General features: G+C 38.9%; 1 protein-coding gene and 1 non-coding gene across 6 annotated transcripts in view; both read left to right on the top strand.

Annotated features, from left to right (window-relative positions):
* Positions 1-11,811, top strand: part of LOC131248746 (uncharacterized) — a 50,464-nt gene extending 38,653 nt beyond the window's left edge. For 3 of the 5 annotated variants that reach the window (XM_058249186.1, XM_058249184.1, XM_058249183.1), the window contains 5 exons: positions 5,706-5,795; positions 5,916-5,969; positions 10,041-10,106; positions 10,330-10,521; positions 11,413-11,811. In XM_058249186.1, coding sequence (XP_058105169.1) covers positions 5,706-5,795; positions 5,916-5,969; positions 10,041-10,106; positions 10,330-10,482 — 363 coding nt within the window. In that variant the 3' untranslated portion in view covers positions 10,483-10,521; positions 11,413-11,811. The remainder of the gene's footprint in view (positions 1-5,705; positions 5,796-5,915; positions 5,970-10,040; positions 10,107-10,329; positions 10,522-11,412) is intronic. The other 2 variants (XM_058249187.1, XM_058249185.1) reach the window with 2 other exon arrangements.
* Positions 11,812-15,022: 3,211 nt separating this feature from the next.
* On the top strand, positions 15,023-15,171 carry LOC131250461 (small nucleolar RNA snoR77). Its single transcript, XR_009173388.1, has one exon. It is a non-coding gene; the product is annotated as a small nucleolar RNA snoR77 (small nucleolar RNA).
* Positions 15,172-18,166: the final 2,995 nt, after the last annotated feature.

Below are 18,166 nucleotides of genomic sequence, written 5' to 3'. Positions count from 1 at the left end.
CGTCCTAGTCTCATTAGGCCTGGGCAAAGTCAGATATTTCACCTTTATTTTCCTGTGAGGAAAACCCTAACAAATGTAGCCCACTGTATATGGTTTGTTCCGTTCAGTTTAGTTGATGTGATTTGAAGAGACATCAACTTGGATGGCAACATAATGCTATTCTTTGATTCATTCTTGGTATCCATCTTGACAAACGTAAGAATTTTGGATACACACTAGAGAAAATTTCCAGCTGAATTGAATGTCAAACAAGTAGAAAGATGTATATATCTACAAACATAATCAACCAGATTATTACTTGCTTTTTAGTTGTCACCCGTATAGTATTTTTTTTTTTTTTTCGATTTGTACCATTAACAACTTTCACACATAATTTTTGTCTTCAAATATGACTTTACCCTTGAAATTTGATAGCATATCCAATTATAATGAGAGATGGCCCACTTTGACCCATCACATGAGTAGAGCACACAAGTGGGCCTTACACCCCTTTTTTGAATATGATTACACCAGTTAGCAAGTGGTGGTACAATGGAGGAAAGGGATTAGGTTAGGTCATACCCAAGCATGTTAGGGTTTCTGATGCAGGACAATTAACCACTTGCTCTAAAAGCTCGAACCGTTAGATTATAGCGAATTAATCCCTTTATCTCATAGCCTAGGCCCCACATCTCATGGGTTAAGACCTCAGCCGAACCCCCCTCGTGGGCCTCAAATCACATGGGTACCACCTCACACGGGCCGCTCACCCCGAGTGTGTCCCCGCATCCCATAAGCTACCCCACTTGAGCCCGGTGTGAAATGCTCATTAATCACCTCCGGTGAGGAGTCTCGAACATGAAACCTCCCCCGTGGGTCCCGCCCACCCTGAGTGTGCTCCTGCATCCCATAGGTGACCCCACTCGAGACCAGTGTGAAAATGCTCCTGCATTAATCACCCTCGGTGAGGAGTCTCGAACACGAGACCTCCCACTCTGATACCAATTTGATGTAGGACAATTAACCACTTGCTCTAAAAGCTCAAACTGTTAGAATATGGCGAATTAATCCCTTTATCTCATAGCCCAGGCCCCACATCTCATGGGTTAAGACCTTGGCCGAACCCCCCTCGTGGGCCCCAAATCACATGCGTACCGCTTCACACGGGCCGCCCACCCTGAGTGTGTCTCCGTATCCCACAGGCTACCCCACTCGAGCCCAGTGTGAAATGTGCATTAATCACTCCCGGTGAAGAGTTTCGAACATGAAACCTCCCTCGTGGGCCCCACCCACCCTGAGTGTGCCCCTGCATCCCACAGACGACCCTACTTGAGCCTGGTGTGAAAATGCCCCTGCATTAGTTTCCCTACAAAGAAGAGAAAAAAAGATAAAAAGAAAGGAGAGAAAACAAAGAGAGATAGAAGAGTAAGGTATTGGATCACTTACACTTTGACACTATGCAGTAAATGATAGAGAAAAGAGAAGAAGAAAAGAAGGAAAGTGAGAGGAGAAGGAGAAGGAGAGGAGAGAGCTTAGAATGCTCCACATGCCTCCATATCTCTTTTATTATAACTAGGCAATCACTTAATACAAGAAATTACAAATATACCCCTCTGACTAAAATATAAAATAAACCAATGACTTATGGGCCTAAAGACTATAGCCCAAACATATGACAAAGGCCCAACATAAACGTAAACATATGAGAACCACATGAGTAACTGTGGGACCACATTTGTGACCAGGGTGGTCCACACATTTGCTCATAATGCATCAACATGACCGTTGAAGATAACTGCTGGATTTAAGCTTATAAGTTGTAATCTACAACCCTGAATTCTCAGGTTGAACTATTAACTTCTCCATCTTGGAGTTATGGGACCGACTATCCTAGATGTTGATGAGGAAGCCGTATTTAATTCTCAACAAGTAAAAGAATACTAAGTACCAAAGCTTCAAACTAATCAATGCCAATTGACTGCAATTAATCAAATATAACTTGTGGCAACCTCAAAAGAATACCCAAAAAATCATTAAAAAGCTCCGAATACCAACAACAAACCAAATCACCAAAGAGAGGAGGGGATTGAATAGTTCAATCCCCAAATACCACAAAATCTTGAGAGAAAAGATCTCAAATACTTGATTGCCACAAACCAATTTCTGGAAATCTGGAAGAAATAATTCAAACAACCTTGGCCAGATCTGAATTTCCAGTAAATCCTGATTACCACAAAGGAATTTCTGGAAATCTGAAAAAAAAAAAAAAAAAAAAAAAAAAACCCAAAAAACCTGTCCGAATCTGAATGTCCAGCAAGTCCTGAATGCCCAAACCAGTTTCTAGAAAATATGGAAGAAGACAAACGACAAAACCTGTCCGAATATGACTGTTCCGCAAATCTTGATTGGTGCGAACCAGTTTCTGGGAAAAAAAAAAACCTAGAAGAAAATAACCGAAAAACCTTTGCCGAATCTGAATGTCCAGCAGATCCTTCAAAATAAAAAAATAAAAATAAAAATCCAAAAACACCGCAAGATCCCTCCTTTCGACTGACATTCAAACTGTGATCAGATCACCAAGACTTTCAAACCAAGAGAAAGAAGAAAAGAAGATTAGAAGACAAGAAGGGAAAGAAAGGAAAAAAGAAAAGAAGATTAGATCAAGGAGAGAAGAAACCCTAGGATCTTTATAGCTTTGATATCGTGTTAGAGAGAATAAGTAGCTTAGGGAGAAGAAAGACAATGTTAGGTTTGGACATCCAACCCCTATTCTTCTGTATTAAAATGATTGCCAAATTACATAAAGTGCCCTTAGTACATAGGGTAAAATGGAAAAAGAGAAGAAAATAAAAAAAAAGCCATGGTGAGACTATGAGGACCATGGTCATATAAATATACGTCCACAGCCTGTTGTATAGAAGTATCAAATTGTTGATTGGACATATGTTTCTATATAAATATCTTAATCATCCATTTTAGAGGATACTGATTGGATGATTAGGATGGTCCAATCAATGTCCTGAGGGACTCATTGCCTCCACAACTGTGTTGCTAATGACATGACTTGATCATTTCCACATATATATACATACATACATACATACATACATATATATACATACATACATACATACATACATATATATATATATATATATATATATATATATATATATATATATATATATATATATTTCCACACACACACACACACACACACACACACATATATAGTCATATGCAGATACATACATATATGATATGTGTGTATCTAATAAGACCACAGATCGGTTTTACAAGAGAAATGACAGTACATGGAGACAAATTTATGAATTTAGTACATCTGAACTTTATAAATTCAGTTCCATCTTTGTACTGTTTCTGTCCTATAGCTCAGTTACCCAGTGTTTTTTGTCAAAACTGTTAGGTCCTGAATCTTATCGCGGCTTATCTATAAAAGAAGCATAACACATGAAAATTCTGCATTGACTCACAGCACTACATAAATAGATAGCAAACTGTTAATGGCTAATTGAATAATCTCTGATAACCATTAGTCAAGAAATTTTTTTTTATTACATAATCGTTTTCTTAATGTTTCATACTTGCATATGAACTGAAAATTTCAGTCCCTAGTACTGATAGCTACCCTGCAGCTAAGCATAAAAGAAGTATTAAGAAATACAAATTCTTTGGGTTTTTTTTTTTTTGAAGAGGTATCCAACTTCATTGAAGAGACACAATATAATGGCCAAAATAATGATTTACCTTACTATCACTCCAAATGAAAAAAAGGCCAACAATATGAGACATAAGAAAAGCAAAAAGCTCATAAAGTCACCAGAACCAGAAAGGCAACAACCAACCATCAGCCCTATGGCTGTTCAATTCATAGCCTTTGACATTGCACATGATAATATATCGATGATCTCTCTAATCTTCTGGCATACACCTCTCCAATCCCTGAAGCAGTCAATCTTCGACACATTCCTAATTTCACTCATCACCAAAGCAAACTCAACTAAAAATTCCTTCTCTGAAATTTTAATATTCTCCACTGTTGTCACCTTGTTCATGAAAATTCTTATATTTCTTCTTCCCAATACTCCACAAAACAGCAAATGGGACCATCTTCCACATAATCCTTCTTTTTCCTAGGAAAAGTGACACTAGACCATCCTTCCCATAAATCCTCTAGCTAAGCCTGCATCACCAATTCAATACTGAACAGCAACGAGAAGTGGCTCCAAACCACTTGCCAATGAAGGAAAAGGTGGTCAATGGTCTCTTCTTCCTCCTAACCCATAAAGCAGATGTTTGGGAACTCATCATTTGTACAAGTTCTGCATTAATGGCTCAGTGATTAATCTCTGATTATCATTCATCAAGAAAATTTTCATCACATCACACCTTTTCAATGTTGCATGTGAAATGAAAGTTTCAGTACCTAGTGCTGGTAGTTATCCCCACAATTGAATGCTTGAGGCTATGAAAGTGCTACCTTGTGCTTTCATTCTAGCACACTAAGCTAGAATAGGTAAAAGAGGAAGGGCAAAATTTATATGGCCCTACGTTATGAAATAGTTAAACTGTAGGCAGTTCCATGTTATACTTAATGTTGACATGAAATTCATCTTGATATCACTTATACTGACTGTGAAACCTACAATAAATTAGTTTTTCAGAAACTTCATGAAATCATAAATATCCACACTAGAGTTTCTAGTGGCCTTGTCTACTGCTCCATCATGATTGCAATTCAAATTAGTTCAACTATGTCGCCAGTCATGCAAAACACTTGCTGAAGATGTACACAGTGTTCGAAGTATCAGTATCGCTACAAGTTTCACTGGCCAGAGATACAAAAACAATATCGATATCGCTGATAATATTGTTGATAACTGGAAATGCAGGGAAACATGGGGAAAACGGTGGAATTTTCAGTGAAACATCGGGAGATGTTAAAATGTACATATTTGCATATTAGAAGAAAAAAAAAATAAATGCAAAAAGAATGCATACATATAACAAGTTTCCATTTAATAGGGCCTTAAAAGCATGTGTTGTTGTAAGAAATCAGTCCAACCATCCCATCTAGCCTATTTAACCATCCAACCTTCCATCCAAATATCCATTGATATTGCAAAATATCAAGAACACATGATTTTTCACCAAGAAATGATCAACAATTGGAAAGGAAACAAAAAATTGTGGTCTCAATATCGCACATGTTGTGATATCGACAATATCGAGATATTATTAATATTATCGATGAAAAATTGAACACTACATACAACCATGTGCTCATGAAAAAAAAAATAAAAATTTGAAGTACTTTTTATTAATAAACAAATTTCTAATGATATCAATACATTGGCGATATTATTGAAAAATTGTCGATACACTTATGATACAAGCATTACCTAGAATTTACTTAGCAAAAAATATTGGTGATACATTGACGATATTGATGCATTGGCAATACAAGAGACACCTAGAATTTACATAGTTGAAAATATTGATGATTACATTAGCAATATTGATATGTTGGCGATACTTAGTGATACATTGCTAATACCTGAAATTTCTGATACTACTGGTGTTATTGGTATCACTAATAGTGTTATCGGTATCGCTGAGCTGGAGATAAAGATAATATCGGAGATAATTCGAACACTGGATGTACATTAATAATAACATACTAATATGGTCGTCCTCTATTACAGCTTCTAGTCAACAAGACGCTCTATGAGAAAACCTTAGCAAGTGGCTTTGGCTCTGTCCACTTCCTTCTGGATGCCTCTGAACAGCAACAAGTGAGCAAGTTCCTGAAGTTGACCATTGCTTCATATATATTGTTATGAAGCCAACAAAATTTAGTTTATCAAGGCTGTTTTTTGGTTTCCCTATTACTGTGACATTGATATTCCATGCAGTACAAGGAATCAATTTTGGCCTATGCTCTCCTACTACAAGCAGATGAACGTGAGGTGGGTTTCTTAACACTTCCACAATAGAGACCTCATAGTTTATGTTTGATAATCCTTAAGCATGATAAGAATTAATATCTGGTATCGGAGTTAGTGATGCTATCATCCTTTGCATTTACAAGTATAATGTTTGATAGTTGTTTTGTGTAGATTTTCCTGACAACTCTCAGGCTCACTGTGTGCATTGATGTAGTGTGCATTGATGTCATGATCATAACTATACGAGCATTGCATCTTTTAGATCTTAAATGTTTGCAGAGTCCCCCTTTTGGGTAACATGCAATGGTGGGGCAAAAGCAGTGTTGGAAATGATCTTCTCGTCAATGTAGCAGGGTTTGGTAAACACGTTTCTCTGGATTCCCTGCTATTCTGTGCATCATTCTACTTGAGCATGTCCTTTCTGCTTTTGGTCTGATGGTGGCACATGTTTCATTGGTGTAAATTTAGGCCTTGGTTTATTACTTGAAAGTCTGATAAGAGGGATTCCATGCATGCGTACGTGTGTGTGACTACTCAGTGGCATGTCTAGCAACTGGAAAAGTGCATGTATTAGTTGGATGTAGCGCTGTGGGATGGGACTGTGTTGGCATGCTAGTGTTGTGAATGTGTGCCTCTTGCATGACCAGTCCCAGTGCCCAGATAGAAGAGGAAGGTTGATCTCTGGTTGGCAGCTGAGTGACTGGAGGTGTACATGTTGGGCGCAGCATGGTGGGACTGAGTTGGCATGCTAATGTTGTTAGTGTGTTCCTCTTGCACGACCAGTCCCAGAGCTCAGGTAGAAGAGGAGGGGTGATCTCTGGTCGGTAGTTGATCATAAAACCTTGGCAGTCTACCACTTGAAAGTCCGGCCCTAAATTGTTGAGAGAAACCTTGAGAGAGAGAGAGAGAGAGAGAGAGAGAGAGAGAGAGAGAGAGAGAGTCATGCTCACCTTTGCACATGTCCTGGGCACAAAATCAGAACGGTCCATGTGATGCGGCACCCCCTTAAACACCCTAGGGCCCAACTTTCACCATGATTCAAAACTCTGGTGGGCCTGAGGGTTTCATGGGGTGTCGCATCACGTGGATGGTTCAAATTTTGTGCTCATATCACGTGATATGAGTTCTCAAAAAATTCTCACGAGTTATTGTGAGAATGGGTGCGCAGGTGAGCATTCCTCTCTCTCTCTCTCTCTCTCTCTCTCTCTCTCTACACGCACGCACACATTGAAATGCTCACCTGCGCACCAGTTCTCACGAGAACTCGTGAGAACTTTTTCAGAACTCATCTCCTGTGATATGAGCCCAAAATCTTAATGGTCCACGTGATGCAGCACCCCATGAAACCCCCGGGGCCCACCTTTCACCCCGATCCAAAACTTTGGTGGGCCATGGCAAAAGGAAACAGTTTCCTCCCTTTGATTTGTCTCTCTCTTTTGCCATGTCCCACCAAAGTTTTGGATCAGGGTAAAAGTTGGGCCACGGGGGTTTCATGGGGTGCTGCATCACGTGGACCGTTTAGATTTTGGGTCGTATCACGGGAGATAAGTTCCGAAGAAGTTCTCATGAGTTCTTGTGAGAACTGGTGCGCATGTGAGCATTCTTCTGTGTGTGTGTGTGTGTGTGTGTGTGTGTGTGTGTGTGTGTGTGTTTATATATAGCCCACCAAAGTTTTGGGCCCTGGGGGTTTCATGGGGTGCTGCATCACATGGACCATTCGGATTTTGTGCCCTTAACACGTGTGCAAAGGTGCGCACGTGTGCTCACCTAAGAAGGTGCGTAGGTGAGCATGACTATATAGGCTGATCTTCTGCAACTATTGTAGATTGAGCTTAACCTACATAACTCATTCATAAGCATGTAAAAGGTGTTCATATATGCCTGAAACTTCATATACGCCTAAAACTTATTCATGTACCTATAAAACTTAAGTGTTTTGAGTGGTTGTCCATTGTTTTCTATGGTCGGGCCCAACTAAAGATTGGATTGGCCTGATTTTTTGGATGCCCCATTTTCATGTTGGGGTGACCCTGCTGGATCGGTTGGATGCCATACACATACCATGGTGGGCCCCACACGCAGTTAGTTGCATTGCCTTCTCATCTACAGTAGTTGTACAGTAACCAGCCTCACATGATATATCTATATACTTGATTATAGATATATTTTTAATATATGATCACATACAGCTAGTTGTGTGATACACGTAAGGTTTCACCTTTTAATTGCAATTCCAAAATTTTGAAGGAATCTTTTTTTCAGATTAAATGTGAAAATACTTTGTACCACCTTATAATTGGGTGCATATGTGATCATTCCTCCTTAGTTAAACATCACCTAGCAGCAAAGTGCTTGCCAGTCCCCAGTCCAGTAAAGGAAGCTTGAGGTCAGATGGGCAGCTAAGCCTCAAAAGTTTGCCAAGAAATAATGATAATTATGTGTGTAGTGAAATGGGATTTGTAGATTCAACCTCTAATAGTTGGGACAAGGTTATGATGATGATGACTTGTTTAGTAAGGATTTTTTTTTTTTTCTTTTTGTTTGTTTGGCCTTCCATTCTTTATGATTACAAAGGAATAGTTTGCATGCACATGATTTGTAAACCACCATAAATATGCCACTTGAGCAATCTACATCATCTTGGGAAGAATTCATAGTAGTGTGTCGTTTACTTTTTTCATTTCTTTTCTTTGTTCAGAGCCCACTAATATACTGAAGGTGATTTATTTTGAAGATGCACATTGCAGGGTTACTGTGATTATATCGTAACTCATCTATATTTGTTGCTGTAGTATTTGTATTTGTCTCTTTATTTTAGTCAATATAACATTTATAATTATAAACAAATGTGGTTCCTTAGTCATGCCTTAGTGGTAGAATCACAAGAGTTTCGACATGAGGTCATGGGTTCGAGTACCCATTGTGGTGAAAAACCAGTGTGTTGTGAGTGCGTGGTGGTGTGAGTGCATGTGTAAAAAGAAAAAATAATAACAATATATATATATATATATATATATATTTATATATATATATATATATATATATATATATATATATATATATATATATATATATTATAACATTGCTGAATAGACATGTGGAATTTTCCTCTCTAGGTCATTGTAAACATCTCATCTTTACTCCCTGATTTCCTCATATTCTCCTCTCTTAGTCATTGTAAACCATCTCATCTTTACTCCCTGATTTCCTCATATTTTCCTCTCTTAGTCGTTGTAAACATCTCGTCTTTACTCCCTAATTTCCTCATTGCAATTTTCATAATTACGCACCGCACACCACTCATGTCTCGCACTCATATTTGATCCTGTCATATTATTTTAGTGGAGAAAGACTTAATTATCAACATGTAGAGATTCATAACAGTGATTTCTAGTGGTTTTTTAATGGGCGGTCGCGCAATTTTCCAGTTTCCCTACTGGGGGCCTAAAATCCTTATTTCTCAGGAATCAAACAACATACCTAAATATATCCTTGGGTTTATGCATCAAGTGTCCAATGAACAAATTGGGAAAAAGCAAGTTGTTTATTATCTTTCAAGAGCAATTGTGATAGTTCCAATACATGTAAAATGACAAATTTTTAACACCAGAATTCCAAAACTAGTCTAGAAAGGCAACTTTGTTGAAGTACCTTGATATACATTGAGGCACCATCCTCTCACGGCTCAAGCTTTTAGAGAAAGTGGTTGCATGGTATCAGAGCAGAAGGTCTTGTCTTCGAATCCCGGGAGCAGCAAATATGCCTCAGTGATATATTCTCCCACGGGGGGCTAGGAAAATCAAGCCCAGCTCAGGGACCAGGAAATCAAGCCCGGCTTTTTTATGGTGTGAGTGTACCTCCACCCTTGTCTAGTATGTTCCTGTGCGAAGTTCCACCCCGCACGTGCGGGTGAGTATTAAAGTCCCTTGATATACATTGATACACCATCCTCTAACGGCTCGAGCTTTTAGAGAAAGTGGTTGTTTGACAAACTTCCCATAAATTTTCTTTTCTTTGTTTGTCCAGCAGTTTGGTAATTTCAATTTGTACCAAGACTTATTCCTATTCTCAAGTGTATTGCTGGCAATGCAGGCGGCTTCTCGAAAAAGCATTGGGGATACCTGCGAAAGATTCATGTATGATAAATTCAACGAAAAGGTGAGTAAATATTCCTCTTGTCCTTAGTAGTGAGAACCTTGAGCCCAAGGTGCTGCTCCTGCTCCCAATTTCCACTTCTACTTTGGAATCTCAGTTCTGCTTGCTCCATAGGCATTCACAACCCACTCGACACCCAAATCCCTTTCGTTCCAGCAATGCTTTGTGCAACTAAACTCCAATAACGGTAAGTGTGCGGGCCAAACTAATTCATGATTATATGCAGGTTGAAATGCCCATTGATAAGGCTATGGATACATTGCTAAGGTTAGGTCTTGTAGCAGAGATATCTCCAGAAGGCAGCTTCAGACTACAGGCTCTTCCATGTTCCAAAGCATATGAAACCCTCAAAAAACGTTGGGACAGCTTGCTAGGATGAAAGATCACAGCATGTTTATTTCCCTAGTTTTGGATATAGGTATGCTGACGAAGCATCAGTACTAGATTTTACCTTAATGTTTGTTAGTGTGGAATGACACGAGTCATGTAGATTCATTTAATTAGAACAGCATGAACCAGCCATGGATGAAACTACCTATGACACGCACACACGCACGCATGTGTATATCAGATGTACAACAGTAAATGTAAAGTATTTAGGCCGTGGAAAATTGAGAAATTGCTTTCAGACATTCTCTGATTGCCATGGAGATTAGTGATGATTGACTTTAACACATCCTAGACAGCACCTTTTTTGGAAAATGAAGAGTCTTGGTTATATAGATTGTGAGCAATGACTCCTGGTTGGCCCATGATCAACATCCTCACTTTTCCATCTCCCCTTGAATCCAATGGCTCAGACATGTGACTCTGGAATTTGTACTCCTGCATATCAGATTTTGCTTAGCCTTATATGTACATGTACATATGCATGTATGGCATGGTATCATCTCTTCCCCACTTAACGGTTTTTATCTTCTAACTTCAAGATAAGATGGTATGGGTTTGGTATAGACCAGAAAGTAGAATTTGATGAAAAGCACCTTTCAACTTGGTATAATTTGAATTATATCCAATAAGAACGAACCTATATTTTCATTATATGACATGCCAAAGAAAGGCCAATTTCTAGACAAGCTTGTGGTACAAAATTCGGCAAAAATCTCTCAGCCCTTGCTTCCCTGAAATTTGGAGAAGTGTTTTTAATCCCTGCTCAGAAGTAGAAAGGCCAGTTCTACTTCCTACTTCAGTTTTCATTTCTAGTGAATCCTCTTTTATTTCCTAATGGTAGAAGATTTTTAATCACATGCATTTCTAGTTAGCACCGTTATTTAACACAGTACATCATACCAGCTCATTCTTCTTGCAGGCAATAGAAGGACCATAATTTTTTGTGGGCCTTAGCCTTCGACTTGTCCGGTCTTGAACCATAAGCAGGTTTGGAAGCAAATAGAGACCTATTTACAGGCTCGTAGAGCAGCTATATTTATCCAGTGGTCAGCAATGGCTAAATTATCTGCATTGAGCAGCACAATAGAAACTTCATATTTCTGGTGCAATAGGATATATTATAGGTGATGAATGGTGCAAAACGCATTCCAAGACAACCTCATGATCAACAAGCCAAAAATAATCTTTGTAAGGGTTATGCAGATGCTTTCAGATTTCAGGTCCTCCTCACCACTGTTTCAATGAAGATCAGTCCATTCCACCTCCAATTTGTAAGTAATAGCTTCAAATCACTCTCTAAGCTGATTCTCGTGTGCCACATCTGCATTCAGTTTGTACCTTGCATTGTGACATCTCTGGTCATAACATTGGCTTCAAAGAATATTGGATAGAAAACAAAAGTCTTTGGTGCTTCAATGATAACAGACAATGGCAACAGCAACAACAAGTGATAGTTGTTGCAAATGTTAGCCTAACACTCCAGTAATCGTGGTGTATGTGGCTGGAGTAGATGCTCTTCCCATGATGTATTTACATGGTACCTGGTAACATAGGGTGTCACTGCTCATTACTATTGCTTTCCTTGGTTCTCCAATAATGACTTGATAGGTTGTTTGGTGGTTTGGGGTGGCTTTTTGTTACCAGTGTTATGAACAGCGTTTTAAAATCCATACAGACTGGACAATTGGATGGGTTCATCTCATTTTAGTTAATAGTAATTATGTCTTAGAGATTTTGGTAAGAATTAAAAATAATCATGATAACCCATAATTTACATAAACTGTGATCTCTAACACATAATTACCGTCAATTAAAATGACATGTAATCATTTTTAAGTGGCAGTCACACATGCCTTACTAGCTAAAATATTAAGTCCAGATAGAATCAAATCATTTTTAAGTGGCAGCCACACATGCCTTATTAGCTAATATTAAGAGTCTGGACAGAATTAATAGGGCTTTGAGAACTATTATATATTTTCTTCATTTAAATTTTTTTGCATAATCCTTTTTTTCAACCTGCATGTGCATTGAGAAGTGTTTGCGCCTGCATGTGCATCTGTCCATATTGTGTGCATGTGTTCGTGTGTTCCTTTTGAATTAGCGATGCTTGATTTTGTTGGGCCTTTTTTTCTTACATTGTTTTTTTTACACAGGCACTCACACACCACAATGGGTGCTCGAACCCATGACCTCGTGTGTTGAAACTCTTGTGAGTCTACCACTGAGGCAAGAGTAAGGACCCTGATTTTGTTGGGCCTATTCAATCATTATTTTTAGCAACTTTTGTCATTGAAAGAAAATCTCCCTCTGAAATTGTTAACCTTCAATTGTGTGTGTGTGTGTGTGTGTGTGTGTGTGTGTGTGTTGACTCAAGGTCGAGAACTCGCCCAAGTTAGGGTTGAATCAGATTTGACTTGTGGTACCAATGCATACTGGTCCCAAACTCAGCATGTGCACTAGATGAAGATTGTCCACTAGAATGGCTATCATGGATGGGCCGTAGTTCAAAATTTGCACTTACCATGCTAACTGCATAATTGGGATTAGGGGTGGCAATGGGTCAGGTTGACCCATGGGCCAATTAGCTCGATTTGCTTTTAAGCCAAGTTTGGACCAAAGTCGAGTCAGGCTCCATTTTAGGGCAACCCAACCCAATTGGCCTATATATTGAATCAATGTGTTGGGCCAAATACCCTAACTTGACCCAACCCATAACCTAAAACAAAGGTATCCTAATGTACTAGTATGATTATGGTGTGACGTAATGGTCGTTACAGAAAATTTACCCATAAAGGCCATTACAACACCTATAATGGTCCATTACGCCCCTTTGTAATGGTCTATTACGCCCCCACGTAAAGGCCATTATGGCCCATCATGGGGCGATAAAGTTTTTTTTTTCAATAAAAATAAAAAAGAAAGAGAGATCATAATGGCCTTTATGAGGGTCGTAATTGCCGTTACGGCTTGCATCATAAATGTAACGATGGTGGCCGTTATGACAACCATTACCGTTATGAAATACCTTGAGTATGATTGCTTTTATGTGAGTGTGTGGATGAGATGAAACAAACATGTGCCATTAAAAAGCTCAACCTCATAAGCATACAACGGAGAGCTCCATACCCAATGACCACTTCAAGAATACCGAAGAAGCTTAACATGAGAGAGAAAGTTGGTGTATGGGTTTGGTTGGGCGGATCAGTTGAGCCCAACCTGACTATAATTAAATGGGTTAGGTCAGGTCGGGTTTGAGCTTTATAAAATTTAAGTAGGTCAGGTGAGGTTGGGTTTACCAGTAATGGGTTGGGTTAGGGCTAGATTTCTTGACCCGTTTATTAAATGGGTCAGATTGGGCTGATCTTGACCAGAAACAAACTAGACCCATTTTGAAACCTAAATGGGATCTGAAATGGGACATTTAAAAACTATAATGTGCATGACCTAGTACTGAATCGACAAGACTTATTTAAGTTGGCTTGCAAAACTAGTGGATTTGATGCCCATCTGTGTCCTTAATACGAGTCACTCTTAAAAGGCAGGTAGAGGCTAAAAGGTGGATTGGGTTACAATGCTTAATGGGGAGAAGAACCTTTGTTTATTTTTATTTTTTATTTTCTTCATATAAATTCCCTAAAGACACATATTTTATATGTCCTTTTACTATATAAAACATTTTAATTTATTGATTAGATACTGAGTTGAGACAAATGAAGACTCGGTCAGATGAGTCTCCGAGTTGATCCTGGCTGGGCATTTAGTCTTGAGTGTTCTTATTTTTGAAGAATGGACCTTCACCTCACCGCAGATTGGATCATAAGCCTAGATGATGACGGTGGGTGAGTGTTTATTCCCACGGTTTCCTATAGTGTGGTCTACTTGCCTGATGTCCCAATTGAGCTGTTGAAACGGATGGTTTTAGTGGATATAACACCTACACCTACATCACTGTGGGCCCTCATAGAGCTTAGGCAGCAGGCAGTCTGCGTCCGTTGAATGGAGGCTGTTGGTGATTTTCTTCGAACAGGTCATTTTTTCTCGTACGAGCGTGTCCCACCTGATGAATGAATTAGCCTGCAGCATGATGGTCTGGATTTGGCACGTGTGCCAACGTTTGGCCTCCCTCTTTGGGGATTTTACCTTTTCAATCCTTCGCGCGAATCTTATTTAGCATTATCTGCCTGATTAGGGTTTCTTGTGCGAGGACTGCCTATAAATAATAAGGCCGGGAAGTCAGAAACTATCGGCAGTCGAGGGAAACGTCTCTCTCTCTCTCTCTCTCTCTCTCTCCCTCTGGATTTCTTCTCTCGAATTCTGTTTTGCTCTCTCTCTCTCTCTCTCTCTCTCTCTCTCTCTGGATGTCTTTTCTCGATTTCTGTTTTGCTCAATCTGGATTTGTTCTTTCGATTTCTGTTTTGCTTACTCTGGATTACTTCTTTCGATTTCTGTTTGGCTGTGTGTGTGCGTGCGCGTGTTTTTCTGTGAAATGTAGGGTTTACGTAGGTAGAGAAAAGGAGCAAAGAATCAGGCAGCCCCTATTGCCGGAGAAAAAGAGATGGCATAGGAGGTGTTGCTTTGCTCCCAAATCAATATCTTTTGCTCTTCAGATGTGCTGAGATGGGAATGAGATCTCTCTTCTCTTCTTTGAAGCTCGTCTAGTAAGCTCAAGTACATCTCTCTCTCTCTCTCTCTCTCTAATTTCTTTTTTCTACCCTTAAATAACCGTTGTTGTATTAGATTATTAGATCCTGACCTGCTTCAGGATGAAACTAGGCTAGGCGCCGCCCAAAATACGGCCTGCCGTCCATCATGTAGGTTCCCCTAACGAAAAACCCGAGCCTGCTTAATCAGCAGTTGGGCTCCCGTAATGAATGGCTAAGAAACCGTCCTTTATCCCTGTTTGAACTATATCTAAACTCGATGGACGGATTCGATCTCTCACCCCTACTCCACATTGAAACATGTAGTTTAGATGAGCTCTCTTATACACCAGTTTGGATTCATCCGCCCCCATCTTTCTAGCCAACTACTGCCAATGGGGGCTGGTCTGGTCCGTCGTTTCCGGCCACGGTCTTATCAACAAGGCCTGATGGCTGGGATTCTCTACCCATCCATTTATTTATATGGCTGGTCTCATGCTCCTTTTCATACTGTTGGCTTGATCCAAACTGGCTTTGCTTAACCTGTCAAGTATGGTTCGTATTGGCCAATGCGAAACCGTATCAACCCAATACGATGCCAGAAATGCATTGCAAATAGGACGCCTTGAAAACTGATTTTTAAACACCGGTGTAAATCTCAAGTGACTCATATAACATGAAACAATGTTAATTGAATGCCCACCATTATAAACTTGGCTGCCATGAAAGTTTTGGATCAAATTGATATTTGTTTTTTCCCTTCATCAAGTCCTTATGCCCTAATCAACAAGTTGGATGTCAACCAAACATTATAGTGGGCTAGAGGTTTTTAATGGTGGACATTCAATTAATACTGTTTCCCTATGGTGTGGTCCAAAACACCTACAAGATGGTCTTCCTCACAGGGCATTAACCAGTAGCCACGTGGCTATATCAGTGCCATCTAAAGCCTTGCCAAATATATAATTTAAAAAAAAAAAAAAAAAAAAACAGACGATGAAGAGAGGGTTTTAGGAGAACTTATTGGCTGTTGCATCATTCTAACTCACTTGTAACTAGTGCTAGGGCTGTACATTGAGTCGAGTCAAGGTGGGCCAAGCTCGGCTTGACTCGTCCATGCTATACTAGAGTTCGAGCTCGAGCTCGCCCTCAAGCTCAACATTGAAGCTTGGCTTGTTTACCAAAGCTTTCGAGTCGAGTTCGAGTCGAGCTAGTGGTTCGAGTCGATTCAAGTTTATCTCAAGTTGAGTCGAGTTTACCTCGGTAGGGTAAGGGAAAGAAAAAGAGGAAATGGGGATAGGTAGGGTTGGGTAGGATTTTTTAGTAAAAACTTTTAAGTTTTAATTTTTAAATTTTTTTTTTTATATATAAAAACCTTAAATATTATATATATATATATATATATATATATATATATATAATAAATATTAATATAATATATATTATTAAAATATATTACTCGAGTCGAGCTCGAGCTTCGAGTCGAGTTGAGTTGAAATACACCATGGTCGAACTTGGCTTGAACTCAACTCGAGCTTTAGTAAACAAGCTTGACTTGCCTTGAGTCGGCCTTTCAAGCCGAGTCAATCTGAGCTAAGTCGAGCCGAGTCGAGTCGAGTGAGCTTTTTGAGGTAGCTTGACTCGTGTACAACCCTAACTAGGGTTGAAAGTCCTGACATTAGGTTGGGCTCGGGCAAGATGTATTTGGTTTGGTCTCAAGCTTGGGTATATAAACACCAACCCGATAAAACTTGGGTCGGGCTCAGGTTGAGGTATCAGGTTGCCCGCACCCAATCGATATATAAATTATAATTGAGTGTGGATTGTCTTTCTTGAAGGCACATGAAATTCTTATGTCTCAATATCGATATTCTTAATAGGAAGATTTTTTATTTTTTAATTTTTTTGATAATTCTCCACTCTAAATATTTTCTATCCAGATTTCTTCCTTGTATCCTAAGCTATATAAAATGATCTGGCTTTAGGCGTGCTGCAATTATATTGAATCTCTCGGTCTCCCATTTACTTGTAATGGCGATCCATAAATATATGAGTCCTTCATGACCTCATAGGGTCTCATTGGTCCATGCCATTTCAGATGACTTGAGCTAATAAAGTATGTCAGATTTCTCTCTCCCAAATAGATTGCATGCCACACAACAAAATTTCTAAAGGAGTAGTTGTCCTATATTTTACCTTGTTTGTTTAGAAAAAATTAAGCTTTTATACTGTAAATAAATGAGTATATAATTAATAAAATTATAAGTATAAAAAATAAGACGGTATTGAAATATAACAGATTAATTTAATAACAAAAATATTAGCATGTATCCACCTGACCAATCAGACCCGACTTTCAGCCCTACTTTGATTTTTTTACATTTTACAGAAGTAAAAGGCATCCATACGGCCCCTAAAATCTAATAAAACCTTTTAAATGAAAATCCTCAAAAGAAATCTCTCTCAGTGTGTATAACTGCGGATGATTTATTTTTTGTTTGCTCTGGATGATAAGACTATTGGCCTGTTATAATGATTCTTAATAGAAAAAAGAAAAAGAAAAGAAGGGTGTGATGATGCAAGTGGAAAGAAAGGAAGAAGAGAGAAAATTGAAACATGCCTAGGTACCTCGCCTGGGTACCTTGGGTTGCTTTTACTAGCTTGGGGGTAAACATTTTTGGCTTTTATTCGAAAAATCAGGCTGTTTCAACTCCTAGGCAGGCCACTTATAAAATTATAACTAAAAGGTCTAATATACACTGTATGGTCCACTTCAGTCTTGGAATAATACAATTTTTGGATAGTTTTTTTCATCATGATGAGTCAATGCTATATGAATGGATTGGATGCACAGGAAATAGTGGTAATTCACCATTAAAACTTAATGTGGGCTACAGAAGTTTTGGATCAAGCTGATATTTGTGTGGTTTCTTCATCCCAGGTCTTTGTAAGCATTCATTGGCCCCACGAAGTTTTATTTATTTATTTTTTATGGTAAGGATTCAATCACTGACTTTTTCTTGTTGTCTA

The sequence above is a fragment of the Magnolia sinica genome, chromosome 6, assembly GCF_029962835.1.
Source record: "Magnolia sinica isolate HGM2019 chromosome 6, MsV1, whole genome shotgun sequence".
NCBI classification, from domain to species: domain Eukaryota; kingdom Viridiplantae; phylum Streptophyta; class Magnoliopsida; order Magnoliales; family Magnoliaceae; genus Magnolia; species Magnolia sinica.
Note: the sequence above shows the minus strand (reverse complement) of the source record. Positions and strands in the feature narration are given on the sequence as shown.